The sequence below is a fragment of the Tasmannia lanceolata genome, unplaced genomic scaffold (assembly GCF_043159265.1).
Source record: "Tasmannia lanceolata isolate RefF3 unplaced genomic scaffold, GAP_Taslan_0.1 ptg000019l, whole genome shotgun sequence".
Taxonomy (NCBI): domain Eukaryota; kingdom Viridiplantae; phylum Streptophyta; class Magnoliopsida; order Canellales; family Winteraceae; genus Tasmannia; species Tasmannia lanceolata.
In genome coordinates, this window is record NW_027518696.1 from 5,877,597 (window position 1) to 5,897,057 (window position 19,461).

General features: G+C 40.2%; 1 protein-coding gene across 1 annotated transcript; it reads right to left on the reverse strand.

Annotated features, from left to right (window-relative positions):
* Window positions 1-1,445: 1,445 nt before the first annotated feature.
* On the reverse strand, window positions 1,446-17,491 carry LOC143853315 (E3 ubiquitin-protein ligase RFI2-like). Its single transcript, XM_077363034.1, has 6 exons — window positions 17,106-17,491; window positions 15,283-15,452; window positions 11,920-11,978; window positions 9,606-9,631; window positions 9,129-9,513; window positions 1,446-2,273 (listed from the first exon to the last, which is right to left on the reverse strand). The coding sequence occupies exons 1-6, from the start codon at window positions 17,263-17,265 to the stop codon at window positions 1,760-1,762; spliced, it is 1,314 nt and encodes a 437-aa protein (XP_077219149.1). The 5' UTR covers window positions 17,266-17,491; the 3' UTR covers window positions 1,446-1,759.
* Window positions 17,492-19,461: the final 1,970 nt, after the last annotated feature.

The following is a 19,461-nucleotide window of genomic DNA, read 5'->3' on the forward strand; positions in this document are numbered from 1 at the left end:
TTAAAAAAATATTGAAACACATAAAAACATAATATTTGTGAAGATAAATTAGGATCCAACTACAAAGTAATAAAGAAAATGTAAAAGAAAAACATAATACAACAAGATTTATGTGGCTTAATTAAGCAGTGTTTCTACTTTCTACGAAGAGGTAAGCAAAAATATTGCACATAGGCAATTTATACCATTTATTAATGGTTTGCTAATGGATGGTTGAAAAAAGGACAAATTATTTACATTTAGTGCAAAACTTCATTGATTTGATTGATAGGAAAATTGAAAATAACTTATGGCAATAGTACCTATTGCATGGCCAATTCAATCACAATACATGTCAAATATGTAGTAGAAATTAAGGAGGGTATCTAACTCTGATATTCGAAATGCATCTTGTCCGAGTTACTTGAAATGAAGTTTTGCTAATTAGGGGTGGGACAAGCCACAGAAAACTAAAAAAATGAGTCAGACTCATAAAAAGGAAAAAGAAATACTCTCACGGCTCTGAAACAATCATAATGAAATTAGGCATCAAGTGGAAGCAATAAGCAAAAGGAACTGCTATACGAACCAATGGGAGGATTTATAAGCCACTAAAGCGGAGGGAAGCTCTCCGAGCTGCAGTGCAGGAACACTTTTCTCGAGAGGGATATCATCATAAATTTAGAAATCAAGTGAAAGCCAACGGAAAAAAGGAAATTTGACTGAAGGAATTCTTCTGATAAAGAACACTAGGGCCCTGTTGGGGTTGCAATAAAAACATTTCTGATTGAAGAATTTTTCAAGAGAAATTTTTTTATTTTCATAACTTTAGGGGTAAACCATATGATTATGGTTAGCTGAGAGAGTTATCATAAATTTAGGGTCCCTCTAAATAAAAATGGTATAGGTTGGTTCCAACTTATCATTTTTTTCGTGGGCAAGTAGGAACTTTTACAAATATTTTCCTTTCCCAACTTTTCCAAAAAAATCTTGCAATCGAAATAGGACGTAGGGAAGCCTTTTTTTTTTTCTTTTTTCTTTCTAAAATTCATTTTGAAAATAACAATAAAATAAGGAATTTATAAAGATCCAAGATTAAGCCCGCATTTTTAGGTTTTTACTTCAATAAAACGAGGTGGTCATTTTAAAAAGCTGCACTATTAAAAAGGTGAAGTTTGCTGGATTAGGTTATAACATATAACCACTGCTTTGTATGAAGGATGCTTCGCGCCTAGCGATGCCGTTTTCTTATTTAAAATGAGCAATTAGTGGCGCCCAAACAAACAAACAGGATCCCATTTGCAAATAAGGCACCAGAGTCTAGGGGTGTCCAAACAGACCATTTAGTTTGGGAAATCATTGAAATTTCCAACTAAGATAAGGGCCATCTAAGCCCATTATGACTTGGGAAATCGTTTTTCCTTTTTCTTTCATTGCAGAATATCATTGAGGGTTACTGCAGGTAATAGAGTTCAATGTAGCAATCATATTTTTCATGAGCATCAGCTCCATAGAGCAAAAACCAGAACCCCCAGGTAGCTTTGTTCGGTTTCCCTGTTTCCTCTTTTTCATGCCCTCTACAGGCTATATTTTATGCAATCCAAGGGCTGAAATAGAGAGGAATCCAAAGTCATCACACGGTAGCTTAGCTTTACCACCGAATGATTGTTCCAGTTTTCGGCGGTCACCCAACGGGATAAATGTCGTTGGAAAAGTTACAGACTTCAGAGCACACACCATTTCATATAATTCAATCTGTTTTTAAGTCCATGCAATTGATTCAGATGAATGGATGCATTTGTGGCTGATACGAAGAATTCTCAGTCCGACCCTGCGATGATGATGATGATCTCTCCGACCCATGCCGATGCCAGAAACCTGTCCTGTTGTCAGAATCTGAGCCACTAGGAGGAGCCTGGTGAAATGGGTGCCACCAACTTGATTCTCTGTCAACGGGAACCAACGGGTAGGGAGCGAACTGATCCCGCTCCCACGCATAGAAACGGTTTCCTAAAGAATTGTCGGCTTCTTGAAGGTTCCGCACAGACGATCCTGAGGATGGAAAGAGGTAGAAGCCGCTGTGGTCGGGTGATGATGGCGGTGGTGGCCCTGGAGCTAAGCCTCTCGGGCCGCTGGTTCTCCTGATGCCGGAGAAAGGAGGGGCTCGCATACCAGGTGAGTTGGCTTGTTGATGGTACGCACGTGGACCATGGACACGGGCTTGACCCCGAGAATTACCATGGTAGGGTGGGGCCATCGAGGAGAAAACCGAGCTACTAGCTCTGGAGCCAGACCTGGAAAACAGAACAGGAACAATTAGATACAACAACAAAATGGCCAGTGCAAGGTGTTTGGACCTAATATGTAGGACCCCATATGGGTATGAGAAAATTCACGCAAAACAAAATGAAAGTAAATCGTGATTTGAAGCAGAAAGACTTTTTTTTTTTTTTGAATGGTAACAGAATATATTAAAAGAAGACTGAGGAGGTCCCCCTTACAATATAACGACACACTTACAAGCCACGAAGATCTTATACAACCTCAGAAAAATCACTTAGGGCGGAAGAGAATCAAAAAGTTCAAGAACCTGCTTCGATACTCCATCTTTTGCCAACTTATCTGCCACAGCATTAGCAGATCTTCTCACATGCTGAAATGGTACCGGACAGCCTTCTAAGAGGTCTTTTATCTCATCAAAGAAATGAAGGAATCTCCACGGAGTACACCCAGGGCCCCTAAGCCATCTTATAATATTAAGCGAATCACCCTCTACAATACAACTGCCTAGTCGATCCCTATCCAAACTCAGAATGCCTTGGTGCACAGCTCTTACCTCCGCTTCATTCGAATATGCTGTTCCAATTGGGCCAGAAAAAGCCTTAATGACCTCACCGGCACAGTCTCTCAATACGCCGCCGATCCCAGCAGGGCCAGGATTACCCAAACTTGAGCCATCGAAATTTAATTTTACTAGCCCCTCAGGGGGAGAGCACCAAAGCTGAGAAGTTACATTAATAATCTCCTGACTATTACATACTACGCCCCAACCCTCCCACAAGTCGAAGGCCGAAACAAATCGGAAGAGCGGAAGAGCCCGAGCCCAAGAGATAGTAAGAGAAATGGCCTTGATGAATAGAAAATAAGGAGATTTAGCTTTTCCTTCGAAAACTCTAGTGTTCCTTTCAGTCCACATAACCCATAAGAAGGCCAACAAAGAAAGCCACCACAATTGCTTACCTTTTTTCCCCCATGGTGTACACGTCCAGCCTGCAAACAGCTCTTTAATAGAGGATGGAAAAACCCAATTTATACCAAACCTTTCTAGAATCCTTCCCCATACCTCCCGAGCTACTCTGCAGTGGATGAAGATGTGATCTACCGACTCCCCTGATTCGATGCACAGAGCACAATGGTCAATAATCAGCATATTCCTCTTTCTCAGAAAGTCCACCGTTTGGATCCTGTTGCCTAACGCTGACCAGCCAAAAAAACAAACTCTTGGAGGAGCCTTTATTTTCCACACCTTTGCTGCCAATAAATTTTCCTCGAAGGGCATCAAGCTATTGTAGAAAGACTTGACTGAAAAGCAACCAGACGATTTTAAAACCCAAAGCCTTCTATCTTCCCCTGTTAAGCTGATTTAATTCTGATCAAGGACCTGAAATAAATTGATCACTGAAGGCAATTCTCTATCAAAGAAATTCCTCCTGAAGAGTGGTTTCCAGATGACTTTACCAGCGATTCTCTCATAACAGTCTTTCACTAGAGCTGACATATCAGCAGCAACTAAGAAAATGTCAGGGAATAAATCTTTTAAAGGGGAACTAGAGCACCACCGCATGGACCAGAAGGATATCCTGTCGCCAGAATACACTCTATATCTGACCCCTCGATCAAAATGTGAATTTAGACAGAGAATATCCCTCCAAATTGTCACCCCAGGTTTGCTCATGCTATTCAGAGAAACCCAATTACCGGGAGCAACACCATATTTCCCTGATATTACTTTAGCCCATAATCTTGCTTTTTCCTCGCCAAACCGCCACAGCCATTTTCCCATTAATGCTTGATTAATCTGCTTGATCCTGCGAATACCGAGGCCTCCTCCTTGGATTGGCTTGCAGACCTATTCCCAACTCACTAAGGCCAAAGACCTCTTCTTCTCCAATCCCCCCACAAAAATCTTCTCTGAATCTGTTCAATACACTTAACAACATTCACAGGACATTTAAATAGCGATAACTGGTAAATGGGAATATTGGCCAATACTGCCTTAATCAAGGTTAATCTTCCTCCTTTAGAGACCAAATTCCTCTTCCAAGTATCAAGTCTTCTTTCGATTCTTTCCACAATGGGATCCCATGCACATTTGTGAGGTCGCCCCATCCCCAAGGGCAATCCCAAATACGATGCGGGCAGACTTTCCAATGAACAACCCATGATATTGGCTAGACTAGATGCTTCTGCCTCGGCGATATTCACAGCATAGAGTCTTGATTTTGAGAAGTTTGAACGGAGCCCTGTTACTAATTCATAACAACGGAGAATCGCCTTGAGATTAAGAATCTTTGAGGCCTGGGGGGAGCTAAAAAGTAAGGTGTCATCCGCAAATTGGAAGTGCGATACCTCAATCCCAAACTGGCTACATTTAACCCCGGAAACCATACCCTCCGATCTGCCTTTCATCAACAGCACGCTCAAAGCTTCCGCAACAATTACAAATAGAAAGGGAGAGAGAGGATCCCCTGGGCGCAAGCCTTGCGAAGATTTGAAAAAACCTTTTGAAGAGCCATTAATAAGAATGGAGAAATAGGCTGAAGATAAACAGCTTCTAATCCACCCTCGCCACTTCACACCGAAACCCATCCTTTCAAGAAAATAATCCAAACATTGCCAATCCACTCGGTCATACGCTTTTTCTATATCCAGCTTACAAATGACACCTTGCTCACCTGATTTTGCCATCAAATCCACCATTTCATTTGCCACCAGCGAGCAATCCAAAATTTGTCTCTGGCTAACAAAAGCGCTCTGATTCTCGGATATGATAGATGGAAGGACCCTCTTTATCCGATCCGCCAATACTTTTGACAGCACCTTAAAAAGACAGCCGACCAAGCTAATAGGCCTAAAGTCAGAGACTTTCACTGCTCCTTTTACTTTTGGCACGAGAGCAATAAAAGTGGCGCCGGTTCCTCGGTCCAACTCCATGCCAGAATAAAATTCTCGAAAAAATGACATTATATCTCTCTTCACATACTCCCAACAAACCTGGAAAAAGGCGAGGCAAAAACCATCCGGCCCCGGAGCTTTGTCACGATTCATCGAGAAGACCCCTTTCTCCACTTCCTCCTCCGAAAAAGGACTTTCCAACCCCGAGCTATTAGTATCATCAAGAGATTTAAAAGGCACCTCGTCCATCCTAGGCCTGACAAGACCTTCCGCTAAGTATAACGATCTGTAGTAGTCAACAATTTCCTTGGTAATCACATCTTTGCTGCAGGATAAGGATCCCTTAACCTCCAATACCTCGATTCTATTATTCCGTCTCCTTGCACTGGCCATATTATGAAAGTAAGCAGTGTTTTTATCTCCTTCCTTTAACCAACTGACTCTGGACTTCTGTCTCCATGATATTTCTTCCTGAAGGAGACAGCCTTTATGTTCCTCCTTGACTTTTCCCAGTTCATTCAAATCCTCCTCTGAAGCTATCCTTTCCTCATCGGCCAAAGAGATGGCCCTGATTCGATTTTGTAGCCATAATTTTTTTTCATGGAGAGCCTCTAGTCTGCGAGAATTCCACTCTTTGAGCCTTTTTTTAACAAATCTAAGTTTCTCCCCTATAATACAGTCAGCTGCACCTTCCACCTTATATGATTCCCACCAACCCCCCATCCTCTCGGCCATTTTAGGGATTTCTAACCATGCTATCTCGAATAGGAACGGGGAGGGGCCCCATGAATCCAATCTTGGATCCAACAACAGCAGGCAATGATCAGAAACTGAATGAACAATCGCCTTCTGACAAACTTCCGGGAACATAGAAATCCAAACAGGGCAAAACAGAAAACGATCAAACCGACTTTTACTGGCGTTTCTGGTCCAGGAAAATTTAGCCCCCGATAGCGGAATATTAATCAATTCATTTTCAGCAATGAAATCTGAGAAATCAGTCATATTCTGAGACGTTCTTCTACACCCCAGCCTTTCTTCGACCCTTCTGATTTCATTAAAATCTCCCCCCAAACACCAAGGATTTACCCATTTTCTTCTAATCATGGTAAGTTCCTCCCACAGCTGGCGCTTCGCCGTCCTGTCTGTAGGACCATAGATTCCTGAGAAAGTAACCACATCCGCGTTTCCCATCTTTCTGAGAACTATAGAAACGGAAAACTGACCTACCCAAGAATCTTGAATCTCCCAGTTAGATTGATCCCACATAACTAATATACCGCCTGCGGCTCCGACAGCATCCAGAGATAACCAATCCCAATTTGAATTGCCACCTAAACTCATGATTAGGGCTCTGTTGACTACTCCCATTTTTGTTTCTTGGATACAAACTATAATCGGCTTATTAATTTTTACTATTTCTTTAACCTGGGCCTTTTTTTCTAAAGATCCCAAACCATTACATTCCAAGATATAATCTTCATGAAGAACCAGACGGCCTCGGTGCACTTCCCCTAGGGCAATTTCTGCTATTACCTCTCGCATTACGAATGAATATACAAAAGAATGCCAAAAATGTAGTATTTAGGCAGTGAAATCATGGCACCTAAATCGAGGGCTGCAAAGTTGCAGAGGCGCACTTGGAATTTCAATAACAAGCAGTTGATTAAATGTAACGGCCACAGTTAAAGAACTAAAAATATGACCTAAAGACATTTTAAAAAATGACCTAAAGAGCGCAGAAAGAAAGCTAAGACCTAAGACCTCTTTGGAATCAAATTGAAGTCATAATGCATGCATATGCCCGTGTGGGGTGGGTCGTTACAACGCTTTTCCCTTTTTGCTGAAAGATAACATTTTATTGCCAAAAATATTAATAATGATAGATCCAAAAGACGACAAATCAGCTCTTAGGAGCATCTAAACAATATAGCACATCGATGCCCATAATAAAGTTCGTTGATCCCTATTTGGCCTCAATCATCAAGACCATCACAACTTAAACCAGTGGTAGAGTGGAATGGATTTTCCGAGTAATAGTTCCTTCCTCTCCATCCCTTCATTAGCCAATTTGTCCGCAGTTTGTTTGCAGATCTCCATTTATGAAGAATTTCAAGTTTAATTTTGAGACAGATCCAGGACTTCAGCAATACTCACTCAACTCAACAAAGCCTTTGTCCCAAACTAGTTGGGGTCGGCTAAATGAATCATTTAGAAAAATTTCATGAAGAAAATGAAAGGAATCTACCTGGCTATAATCCCAGCTCTAGTTGGGTTCTTCTACGTGGATCCTTTTCTTCCATTCTATCCTATCCAAGGTCATGTTCTCTGTTATGTTCCTAGCTATCAAGTGCTTCCTCACTGTTTCTACCCAAGTTGTTTTCGGTCTGCCCCTACCTCTTTTTACTCCATCAATTTGGCACGAGTTGCCTCTTCTCACCGGAGCATCAGCTAATTTCCAAGGCCTGGCTATTTTTTAGTCGCCCATGAGATGACATTGGATGAGTCCCCTTCAATGATTAGGTGACCATATAGAAAGGACCTAAAAATCCCCAAACCAGAAAGGAGAACTCTTGCTTCCGCCTCATTAGAGTCACTCTCCTGCTGGTCCAGAAAAGGCCAATAGAACATGACCATCTGATTCTTGAAAGACACCACCTACAGCTGAACGACCTGTCTTACCTTTAGAGCTCCCTTCAAAGTTTAATTTGATCCAGCCACATGGAAGGGGCGACCATTTTGGAGGCGCGCTTAACATTCCAACCTTTTTCCCAGATTATGTTCTTCCAATTCCAAGGATAGCGCCAGTGCTGCCGTTCAAAAGAAAAAAAGGATAATGCCAGTGCTATGAGTTGTCATATTCTTGGTGTTCCCCAAACATCATAACTATCTATCCTTCGCATTGATCAATTCTTTTCTTTGAAAATACGATTGTTCCTCTCCTTAGATTTGCCATATCAGAACATATGGAATGAGGCCCCAAAGGATTTTTCTAAATCTTCCAAAAGGGCTTTCTCCACAGTAGAGAATGATCTCTTTCATTGAGCGTTGAAATGCCCAAGAAAGCCAAAAGCTCTTCATAATGGAGCACCATGGGCACTAGAGAAGGGACAATGAATCGTTACATGATCTAATGTCTCCTCATCATTTCTGCAAAGAATCCTCCAGCTAGCGCGACAGATTCTTTTCCTAAGTCGGTCACAAGTATTGATCTTCTTTGATGCCATTGTCCAAGCAAATTGCAACACCCTTGGAGGCGTGATGGAATAACAAAAGCCTAGCATAATGTGAATCCCTCCATTTTGAATAAAGCAAGCTTTGGAAGAGAGTGAACAACGAAAGAGCCTGAAGTATCCAGCATCCGACCTCTGTTGTCAGGGCCAAGGCAAGAAAGAAAGGATGAAGTCAGGAGCCCTGAGAGGAATGAGAGGCTATCCTTGAGGCCATACATAAGTCTAATGACCCACTCTAAAGGACCGTCCCCTTCTCTCCATATAATCACAAGCACTCGCCCCTCTATTGGATGATACAAGATATAGGTCCATAAATGTATGGCATAACAAGGACTCGCCTAAACACAAATCCTCCCAAAACCTAATACAAGCTTTGAAAGAGAGCGAGGAGGAGCCTCGGGTATCCAGCATCCAAATTCTTCCGTCAGAGTCAAGGCAAGAAAGATAGGATCAACTATGGAGTCCTGAGAGGGATAAGAGGCTCACAATCTCACTATCCTTGAGGTTACGGATAATGACCCACTCTAAAGGCCCACACCCCTTCTCTCCATAAAATCACAAACTCTCACCCCTCTATCAGATAGGATATAGATCCAGAAATGCATGCATAGCAAATCTCCCTCCCTCCCTCCCTCGCCCCCTCCCTCTCTAACAGATGGAATGTAATCTTCTATAATACAAAAGGAAAACAATCGCAACAGAAAAATCTAGATATTTTCAATTTAACATACATATACTCACCCATTGCCTTGAAGAAATGGATGCACAAAAGATCCTGCTCTTGGTAGACCATCCGAATCAGCCCTCATTGACCTGAGTGTAACAGAAGAAACAGAAACCTGATCGGCACCATTGATATGGCTGCTAGTAGGAGAAAATGGTGGTGAATGGTGCTCCCAGTTGTGATATTGGAGATCAGCGGCAGGAAAACCATGTGAAGTGTCGTTGGGTACAGAAAGTCCACTCCAGCGATGATGAAATCCAGATCCATCAGAAGCATTATCAGCAGAGTTTGAGGATGAAGTTTGGAGCGGTTGGAAGTATGCCACATATGGGCATGAATGAGCAGCCGATGAAGCAGATGTGTGTTCAGCAAAGATGGCATGATGTCCTAACAGATCGTGATCTGCATATAGGCAATCGTTGGCAATATCAATCAAAAGTCTTCCAACAGGTTCTAAACGGGAAATCATAAGCTCAGCAAAATTAAAGCCTTACAAGCAGGTGATGGTGACTCCCCTTCCCTGAAAACATTTTGAAACGTAAGCATCAGTTATGGAGTATGCAAATGCAAAATAATCATGTAGCAAGCAAGCAATCCTTTCTACAAAATTTTAAGCGGCGCCGGTTAAACTGTCAATCACTAAAAATAGAGTGCAGTTCATGCATATCTGATACTAATTACCTTTTTGAAATTGTGAAAATATTATTAGAAAAAGGGCGGGAAGCCCATGCGACCGAGATGGTCAGAACACCGAACACGGAAAACAACAATAGATCAGGGATACAAACAACTCAAGGAGGAAAAAGGTAAAAAATTTCTAGCCTCTCTCTAGCGACACCTTCTCTGGCAATTATATCAGCATATAAAGCACATCTTCTAACATGCTTAAGATAGATGATCCTGCTACCCGATCCTGAATCCCATCTATCCAATGAGCAAATCTCCAAGGATGAGAGGAAGACCCCTGAAGCCATCAAATGACATTGAGGGAATCGCCATCTACCATTAGACGATCAAAGAAACCAGGCTCTATGAGCCGAAAGCCTTAAAACACCGCTCTAATATCCACCTCATTTGAATCCGTAAGCCTCCTACTCCAGTTGGCCCCTGATTGCCTACTATGTATGATTAATTTCCTTGAAATTTTCATCACCATCATAGAACAAATTGCATTCTCACCTAGCTAATTAAGAAATTTATCACGAAAATATCAAGAATGTAATTTCAATTGTTAAAGATCCTATTTCAACTAAAATGATTGTTATTGACTTATTAAGTGACATAAATTTAAATTGGAATTTGATAATTAGTGTTGGATTTGGGTATATGGTTGAAATTTGAATCTTAAACTAGGAGTATTATATTTGAGGAATTGCATAGTGACTGACCACATTCTAGGAACTAATAATAAGAGGAAGCATAAGTCCAAGTCGGGACTGGCACCAGCCTTTCAATGGCCCATAAAGTTCACTAACTGAGACCAACTATAGATGGGCCATGCCTTGAAATTCTTAGCTCCTTTTTTTCTGAATGATGCCCCAAAAAATCTACACCATCAGGTAATTCTAAGCCTCCAATTTATGGCCTGCAGATAGGCAGTTAAGAAATAATAAGGCAACAATCCAGTAAGCGGAAAATCTCTACAAATCATAGGAAGACACAAGCACTTACTTTCCTCTTAAGCCATCCTGCTTTGAGACGTAGTTATTTGACTAGCTACATTTCCTCATCATTGCTCTCGATGCCAAACAAGTACACTCTGGTTGCTTTGTTGTATTGAGTCTTCTTCTCTGTTTGTTAAATCCCATCAGAGGAGAAGAGCCAACAGCATTATGATTGGTGAAAGAGAAAAGGCTCATTCCGATTTGAGTTCTATTAAGCCTGCTTTCCACTTTCTTGCCATGGTTGTTGTGATTGTCTTGTAAGTCTTTCACAGATATCAATCCTTTTCCATTGATAACAGTTAATCTTGCTTTAAAACATCATGTTAGTGGTTTTGTTCTAATTGTTTGCAATTTGTTTTGGGCTTGTCACATCTGATGCACTTATCAGACAACAGGACCCAATGACTCCACGCAAGACATGCATCGACTGACACACATTCTCATTGGATAATGGCACTTCTAATATCATGTATCCAATGAACAATTTCTCTTCACCTGTGTCAAGGATATTGAAAAGGAAATGAACTTTCATAAACGAGAAGCACATGCGATCAAGAAACCAGAGCTAGAGCTAACAAGTTGGGAAAAATGCCAAAACATACAAACCCATGTGAGCGTTACATTTTGGAATTTTAATGTTGTGCCTGCCATTAGCCATGCACAAGATCAAGTTATATCTCCAATCAATAGGAAAGCAAAACTACCTCATCATCCCCCAATAAACCTACTCGAAAATTTTAATGTGTTACATTTTTGTTTTTATTTCGTTTTTTTTTTTTTTTTTGGCGTGTGTGTGGGGTGTGCCCGCGTGGGGGGGGGGGGGACTTGGGACCTGCAGAAGAACCAGTCGCATTGATCCTGCCCCTTTATCAGTTCATCCGGTGGTCTGGTTTCAAAGCACCGGCCAATAAGGAGAACGGAAATTCAGCATGTTAATTGACAAATAGATAAACATGGAGTAAGTAACTGAGAGGACCAAGGCACTTTAAACAAGCGAGATTTAGATAAATTTAAAGAAAAATAAAATTTGGGAGCAACTCCTTTGGGATGAATAAACACACGAATTTCAAAATCTCAACTAAGAAGTGGAAAATAATCAGCAGAAACTCAAATAACACCTCATGGCTTGGTAAACCACACTTACTCAAATGATGAAGGAAGTCGAGCTACTGCACTAAATGGACACCAATGAACTCCAATCGTCTGCGATAGAATATAAAACAAAAAATTACAGGAAAAGAAAACGGGGCAACATGACAAACAATCAAACATAACACATGCACAACCAGTGAATAAGAACTGCATTAATTGATTAACATTAATAAAAGTTAAAAAACAATAGAACCTATATAACAACCCCAATTAAGAGCCAAGGCCAAGCATGATACTTCACGCTTCAGACGTAACAGGAACCTCAAGTTTTGCAGCAAGTGTCAGTTTGACATATACGGGAGAAGCCGGTCACCAATTAAATAGCCAATCCACAAAATGAATTACGTAACAGAAATTTAACATTAAATAAGCTGTAAATATACACATGTATCACTCACGTATATAAAATCATTTAAGACTGCACAATATCAGATTGTCCAGGTTGAATTATAAGCTACTGACATTAGTTTACACATCATTCTTAAGAACTTCAGAAGCTAAATGTTTTTTCAGTGAATGTCCACTGCAATAGCAAGTTAAATGTGTCTCCACAACTAGCAAATCTAAAACACAACTAACTGATCAAGAAGATGTTAAATACCTGAGGATGTTAAATGTAAGGTAGCGAGTTAATTTTTCTCATCCAATTAATTCTGCTGAGATCTCTCCGTATGGAAAGCAAGATTGAGGAGCTCTATTCTGAGATAAGCCTTGCACCAGAATTCTATACAATCACCAAGCCTCTATCATAAAATACAAGTATAACGAGGCTTTGATATAATTTTGCTGGATAAGGATAGGCACCATTTAAAACTAGAATATGGGGTTTCCACTACTAAATGTGTATCAATGATTCAAATTTTAAAACTTAAATCTACTAAATTACAACAAGATGAAGCAATAATAAAAGCAAAAGAACAAAAGAACAATATTGTATTAATATATTATTCTAAATAAAAAAGAATAATGAGTCAATATACAGTTTGAAACTTTAAATAAGGTTATTCTTTAATTTAATTAAGTCTAAACATTATGCCCAATTATGGTCTCTAATTTACCTGAAACTAATGTTCTATCCCAAATTTTTGGATCCCAATTGATAAGGTTGACTCAGTTATCTAATTAACCATTGGTTCAAATAATAAGTGGACCATCAATTGTTTATGGCGCATTCAGATGCCACCATATTTGTTAAATATCACACTATTTTGATATAAACATGATACATTTGACTTAAGAAAATTTATGTTTGGCCTTCACTATGATATGGCATTGCATTTTTTTTGTTGAATGATTTTTTTTTTTTTTGGAAAGGTACTATATATATATATATATATATATATATATATATATATATATATATATATATATATAACATTCCATTTTAAATGACAAAATATTGCACTTTAGCCCCAATATCACAATGAAGAAAGAATATTCAGCAGAAACTAGCACTTTTTCATGTAAATGCTATCGGGCGACTCATCAACAACCCCCAATTTCTCTCCTGCAACAAAAAAGTACTCTTTGGATTCCTTACCCAAGTCCATCATGAATAGATTGGTCCTAAGTCCTAACCCTGCTCCAACCAACTTCAATAGAGAACCAGGTGGGTTTTGGATGGGAAAACCCTGCTACTACTTGTACCTTTCGCCCATTGCGGAAAATTCCACTCAGCCACACCCCCAAGTTGTTGATCGGAATTGGATGTGCCGGGCTGGGTTGGTTGCCCGAAGGGCTATCTGATCCGATGAACTGCATAAGCCGTAGCACGCTAAATGAAAGAGAAGAAAGTGAGAATGGCCTTCACTCGGTATCAGAAAAAGGGAGGCGGGCCAGATCTTCCCGGGCCTTGACTTTTTTCTACTTGTCTTTTTAAGAAGATGGAGAAGCTGGCTTTTTGTTTACCAGGGAGTAGGAAAGTCCGGCCACTTCAAAATAAAGACAAGTTTTTAGCTCAGTTGATGCCGAACCGGCTGAGCTCTGGGAGAGATCCCTGGGTTGGGTGAACTTCACCATTTTCACATATACAGTTTTCGGTGGGCAAGCTGGGGCGAGAACGAAAAGAATGACAAGCTCAGTCTAACCCACTTGCGTGAGTAACAAAACTCCGTGCCCGCGAACCCCCTCACTTCAACAATATTTAGTAATCTGCCTTCATTCATATGATGTCGACATGGAATCATTCATATAACTTGCATATCAGCATATGATATGTGCAGTGTGCCAGTCTTTTTCCCCCTCAACTGCTTTTTCCTCCTTTTTTGTCATTGTCTTGTATTTTTAATCTTGTAATTTGGAGTTTCAACCATATCGGTCTTCCACTTTTTAATGGAAGTGTAGACCCCCACCCCCCCCCCCCCCCCCCCCCCCCGACCATATCACTGGGCAAACTATATGCCACATCATTTGCAGATCTCCTGACATGAAAGAAGGAAATTGATGATGAATCCGTCCAATCCTGGATCTCATCAAAGAAGCAATCGAATCACCACGGATGATGGTGAGAACCCCTATGTCACCTGATGACATTCAGAGAGTCCCTTTCTACCAAGATATTATTCAGAGTCCCTTAATGTACAGTCCGCACCTCCGCTTTCTTTGCATCGGCAATGCCAATAGGACCAACAAGCGCCCAAAGAACCTCCCCTGACTCGTTTCTCAGAACTCCCCCAACCCCGGCCGGACCAGGATCTCCCAAACTCGACCCATCAAAATTAAGCTTTAAGAAGTCCTTGGGAGGGGGCTCCTAAGCTTGAGAAGGCTTCTGGCACTACTCCCTACTAGAACAAATCTCCTTCCAACCATATCATAGATCGTAGGCCCATACAAATCTGAAACAAATAGTTACATTCACCCAAGATATTACCAACACTATCACCTTGAAATATAAATAGGAGGATTTCTTAGCTTGATTTTTGAACACTCTAGTGTTTCTCTTTCCATAGGACCCATATAGTCGCTAGGAAAGAGGCTTTCCAAAGAATTTTACCTTTCTTTTTCCAAGGAACCATAGACCAACACAGAAAGAGGTCCATGAGCTTAGCAAGGAAAACCCCAAGCAATTCCAATATGTAGACACATATATACGACACATAAGCTAAAGAAAAAGTAAATAGAAAAAGTGTGCTTTTAGATCCTGACAGTCATGTCGATGTGATGCATGCAACACACACGAACACAATCCCTTACGGCTACAAATAAAAGTATAAGGTGAACAAATATAAAGGCCATATGAGAAAGAATACAAAGTAACTAAAGAAGAAAGTAATAAAAATCTCCCCTATCCAACAAGTATAAAGACCATGAAAACCAAAAGCACAACGAGCTATTGACTTGTACTTGTAATTATTACCATCTCAGGGTAGTTTAAATCATAAAGGTCCTCTTCATGGGTCCAGTCATCCATGTTAAACTCTGGATATGAGCGACAACCATTAGCATAAAGCCATTGACCTTTCTCAATTTTTCGGCAATTAGGACACTGCATCAATCCCTTAACATTGAATGCTGAACCAATACAATCTGAAAATAAAACAAAATTATGAGAAATATAGGATACATCGAAAAGCACATGACAAAATAGGAAAACAAATTTATTTTTGCAACACTATAGAGAAGTCTTATGCGTAAAACCCCATTGAATGCAATAAAACAGAAGTCCCATCAAATTTTGCAAAGCAGAGCATCAATAAAATTAATCAACTTTATAGAAGAATGTACTCCAAAAATGTGTAATAGTGGGGTAGTGGCAACCAGCATACAACCACATCAACCACTTCTACAAGAAAGAAGCATAAAGTCTAAAATTGGTAGGGTCATAGAAAAGTAATGAATCTTGAGATCTCATTAGAGTGGAACAACCAAAAGAATACGGTGCGAGGCTCTAACAGAGTTGGCATTTCAAAGTATAAAAAATGGTAATTAAAAGCATGCTGACAACCAAAAAAATTGGTACAAATCATGGAAATCAAAGACTTCATTCCAACCATTATCATGACAAAAATAGGATAAGAAACATAATTTTCAATATCTTTTTGTGGAACACTTAATGAGAAGCACATAGTACATATTACCAAGATCATTGAAATTATGAATATAAAATTAAGTTTCAACATCAAAAATTAAAATGGTATTACATATAAAAGGTTGAGAATTGAATCGTATACTCATAGTTGATACTGACTCAATAAAATATTAGAGTTAAAGACGAAGTAGAGGTCAAATCCACAAATTTATAACTACAATGAAAAAGCAGGATGAAGGATATGCATAGCAGGTGAACCTTGCTCCTACCGATAGTTCTTGTCAAGCCTCCGAGGCATCTAGTTGCTGCGGAATATTTTGGGAGTAACTTGATGCAGTTACAAGCAGAGAGAGCGACCAATGGTGTAGGGGGTGGCATGGTAGGTGTTGTTGGTGTTAGCATCATAGGACTTATTTGAGTAATGAGGAAGCAATAGGATAATGTTATCCAAAGGTTTTCTATGTTTACGAATCGAAATGAACAAATACACTTTTTTTTTGTAGGTACCTCTGACCTCCAGGTTGAAGAACAAAGCCTTGACCAATGAGCTAGAGGCTCGATCCCTGATGAACAAATAAACTTGCATTCCAATAATCCTCTATAGACCTGGACCAGTATCAAGAGGTCTTTGAAATGACAAAACATATTCACCCCAAAAAAACACAAACTTCAATTAGTCCCTGTTCGTTTGAGATTGTGACAGCCAATTGAGAGGCCCTAAACCGATTATTAGACCAAAATTGTACGTAATTTTGCACCAATAATCAGTTTGGGGCCTCTCCAACAGTGCCTTAGTAAACAAAAACGATTTCTACACTCTCAAATTATACAAATTAAAATGAGAATTAAATGCTAAATGTGATCCAAATTACAGAATTAGAAAAGGGCTGATAGAATTGCCGAAACACTAACAAATGCATCAAACAATTAGGCAATTCACATACCATCGTCCCAATTCAACAAAAACTAAACATTCTCAAAAATAAATTCTTCATCTTTACCAAGCAAACAAACCCTAAAATCTAAATCCGAAACATGCAGCATAAAAAAAACAAAATCAGCACAAAACCCAAATAACAAACCTCCCAAATCCAACAATTTCAAACCAATACCCAACCAATTTCAAAAATAGAAAACCTAATTCTACTCACCAAGATGAAATTCGTGACCGCATTGCAGCTTCGCTATCGATCTATCCCCATTATCTTTCACCGCCTCGAGGCAGATCGAGCAAGAAACCAACGAAGCGGCGAACGATAATCCGCCGCCACCGATCCGATCTTCTGATAGATCTGTATCGCCCAAACCCATGCCAAAACCCTAATTTGCAAAAATGAGTACAAAACACCTCCCAATTCCTTTCAAATGGGAAAAAATAATAAAAATCGGCCTCACAAAGAACAATCACAGAAGAAATGAAAGAGCAATCGATGCCCTAGAGGTAAAAATCGAAGCTTTTAGCGGAAATCGAAGAAGAAAATGAACGGGAAAACGACAATAATAGACCTCTCTCTCTCTCCCTCCTCAATCTAATTCGGGACTGGTATTAAATAGTCGGTGTCCAAACGAGATTTGGACCGGTGGATAGATCTGATCGTACGGTGGATGTTGATCTATCGTTTTTAGTAAAATTTTGGTGGGATTTGTCTTATTTCTTGAAGGGAAATGTTATCAGCACTCTATTTTGATGAGGGCACTCCATCCAAATCGTCCATTAGATGGACCACAGCATAAATAGGTTGTGCCCCAAAAATCATTTCCATAGGTTGATCCTAACCCTCCAATCTGAATGTTAGAGGGTTGATCCTAACCCTCTATAGTTCGGAGGGTTAGGATCAACCTATGGAAATAATTTTTGGGACACGACCTATCTAGGCTGTGGCCCATCTAATGGACGGTTTGGATCATTTTATGGTGCGGCCATACAGTACTTTTAATAAATTGACGAGTGCCCTCATCAAAATACAGTAGTGCTGATTACATTTCCCTTCTTGAATTCATATGAGGTGGCTGCTCTCTAATGCAACAGCCGATCCGCGCAATGCCTTCTGTGCATAAGTGGGAGCTTCACCTCCGTAGCGAGCCCTGTTCGTTTCAGATTCTAAAAACCGATTGTGAGCCCCCCAGCTGATTATTGGACTCAAAATTATGTCCCATTCGTTCAAGATTATGACAGCCGATTGTGAGTGCTAAACCAATTTTTGACTCAAATCTAAACATACTTTTGACTCCAATAATCAGTTTGGCACTCACAATCGGTTGTCATAATCTTAAACAAACAGGGCCTTGATGTAATTTTGACTCCAACAATTGGTTGGGGGGGCTCACAATCGGTGGTCACAATCTCAATCGAACAGGGTAAAGTGTGTCGCCCAAGAATCTGCTAGCCTTTCACTATTTTGTGAAAGGCTGAGATTAATCGCGATAAAAAAAACATTGTTTTCTAATCTCAGACCTCACAAAATGAGTGAAAAGCTGATTTAGTCGCCACAAAGGTGCAACAACCTTTGTTATTTGGGGCTTGTTGAAGGCGGTGATTAAAAACATGTTTTTAGTGAGATTTATCTTAGCCCTTCACAAGATGAGAAGTGGTGTCATGGGTTTGCTCTCCAGTGACGAGCGTTCGAATCCCCCCTTGCTTACCCGATGTGCGTGGTTTCCGGGTGATTGCGCGCATCCGTAGGGAAATAGTCCTACGCCCGAAAGGGGTGGGGACACCCTTTGTTACCAAAAAAAAAAAGAGGAAGAGGAATGGTAAGGTAGTTGTATCATTTGAATACTCATTGGTCATTGTGGAAAGAAGGAAACCAAGGAGTCATTGGGGATAAGACAAAGAGCTGGTGAAAGAATACACGACCAAATTATGTTGGAGGTGTTCATTTGCGAAGGTTTTTTTTTAAGTGAAAGATGACTACATTAAAGGACAGAAACATACAAGGAATCTGAGAAAGAGGCCCCTGATTTGGCCACATTGATCTGTAAGACCGTTTGCCAGAATTACCAAGAAAGCAACCGTCAACATTAAGTTTGAGAATACTGGAGGAAAGAGATTTCAAAAAACCTGAGATCTCTCTTCGAGTGGTGCCTGACAAGACTGTCTTCCAATTGATAAAAATGCATTCCAGAGTTACTCCAAAAATCTTGGTGATGACTAGCCCATATAGCCATATTGAATCTGGTTCTCCAAGCTAGAAGGTAAGGCGTAGGCACACTTATCAAAAGATTTTTTTATTGAGTTTGATGCCACCCATTGGTAGCCAAACCATTCATTGGCTTGGGTCCAGATAATGTAAGCTTCATTATAATGGATGAACATGCGGTTGATAGACGCTTCATCCATTAACAAAATCAACGTGCTAGACAGAGTCAAGAAGCAATGGATTAGTATGGCAAAAGGGGTTTAAAGGAACTAGTGGAGAGAGCAGTAAAGATATTTTTGTAAGGAAATCCATATAGCGAGTGTCACACGTCACAAGCTAAGATAGATGAGAGGTGGATTACTCTAAC

Coding starts and splice junctions, on each gene's coding strand:
- LOC143853315 (XM_077363034.1), bottom strand. CDS start 17,265: ATGGGTTTGGGCGATACAGATCTATCAGAAGATCGGATCGGTGGCGGC. Junction 11,979..15,282: donor ATTTAAACTACCCTGAGATG/GTAATAATTACA, acceptor ATTCTATCGCAG/ACGATTGGAGTTCATTGGTG. Junction 2,274..9,128: donor CCATTTCTTCAAGGCAATGG/GTGAGTATATGT, acceptor TCTGTTTTCCAG/GTCTGGCTCCAGAGCTAGTA.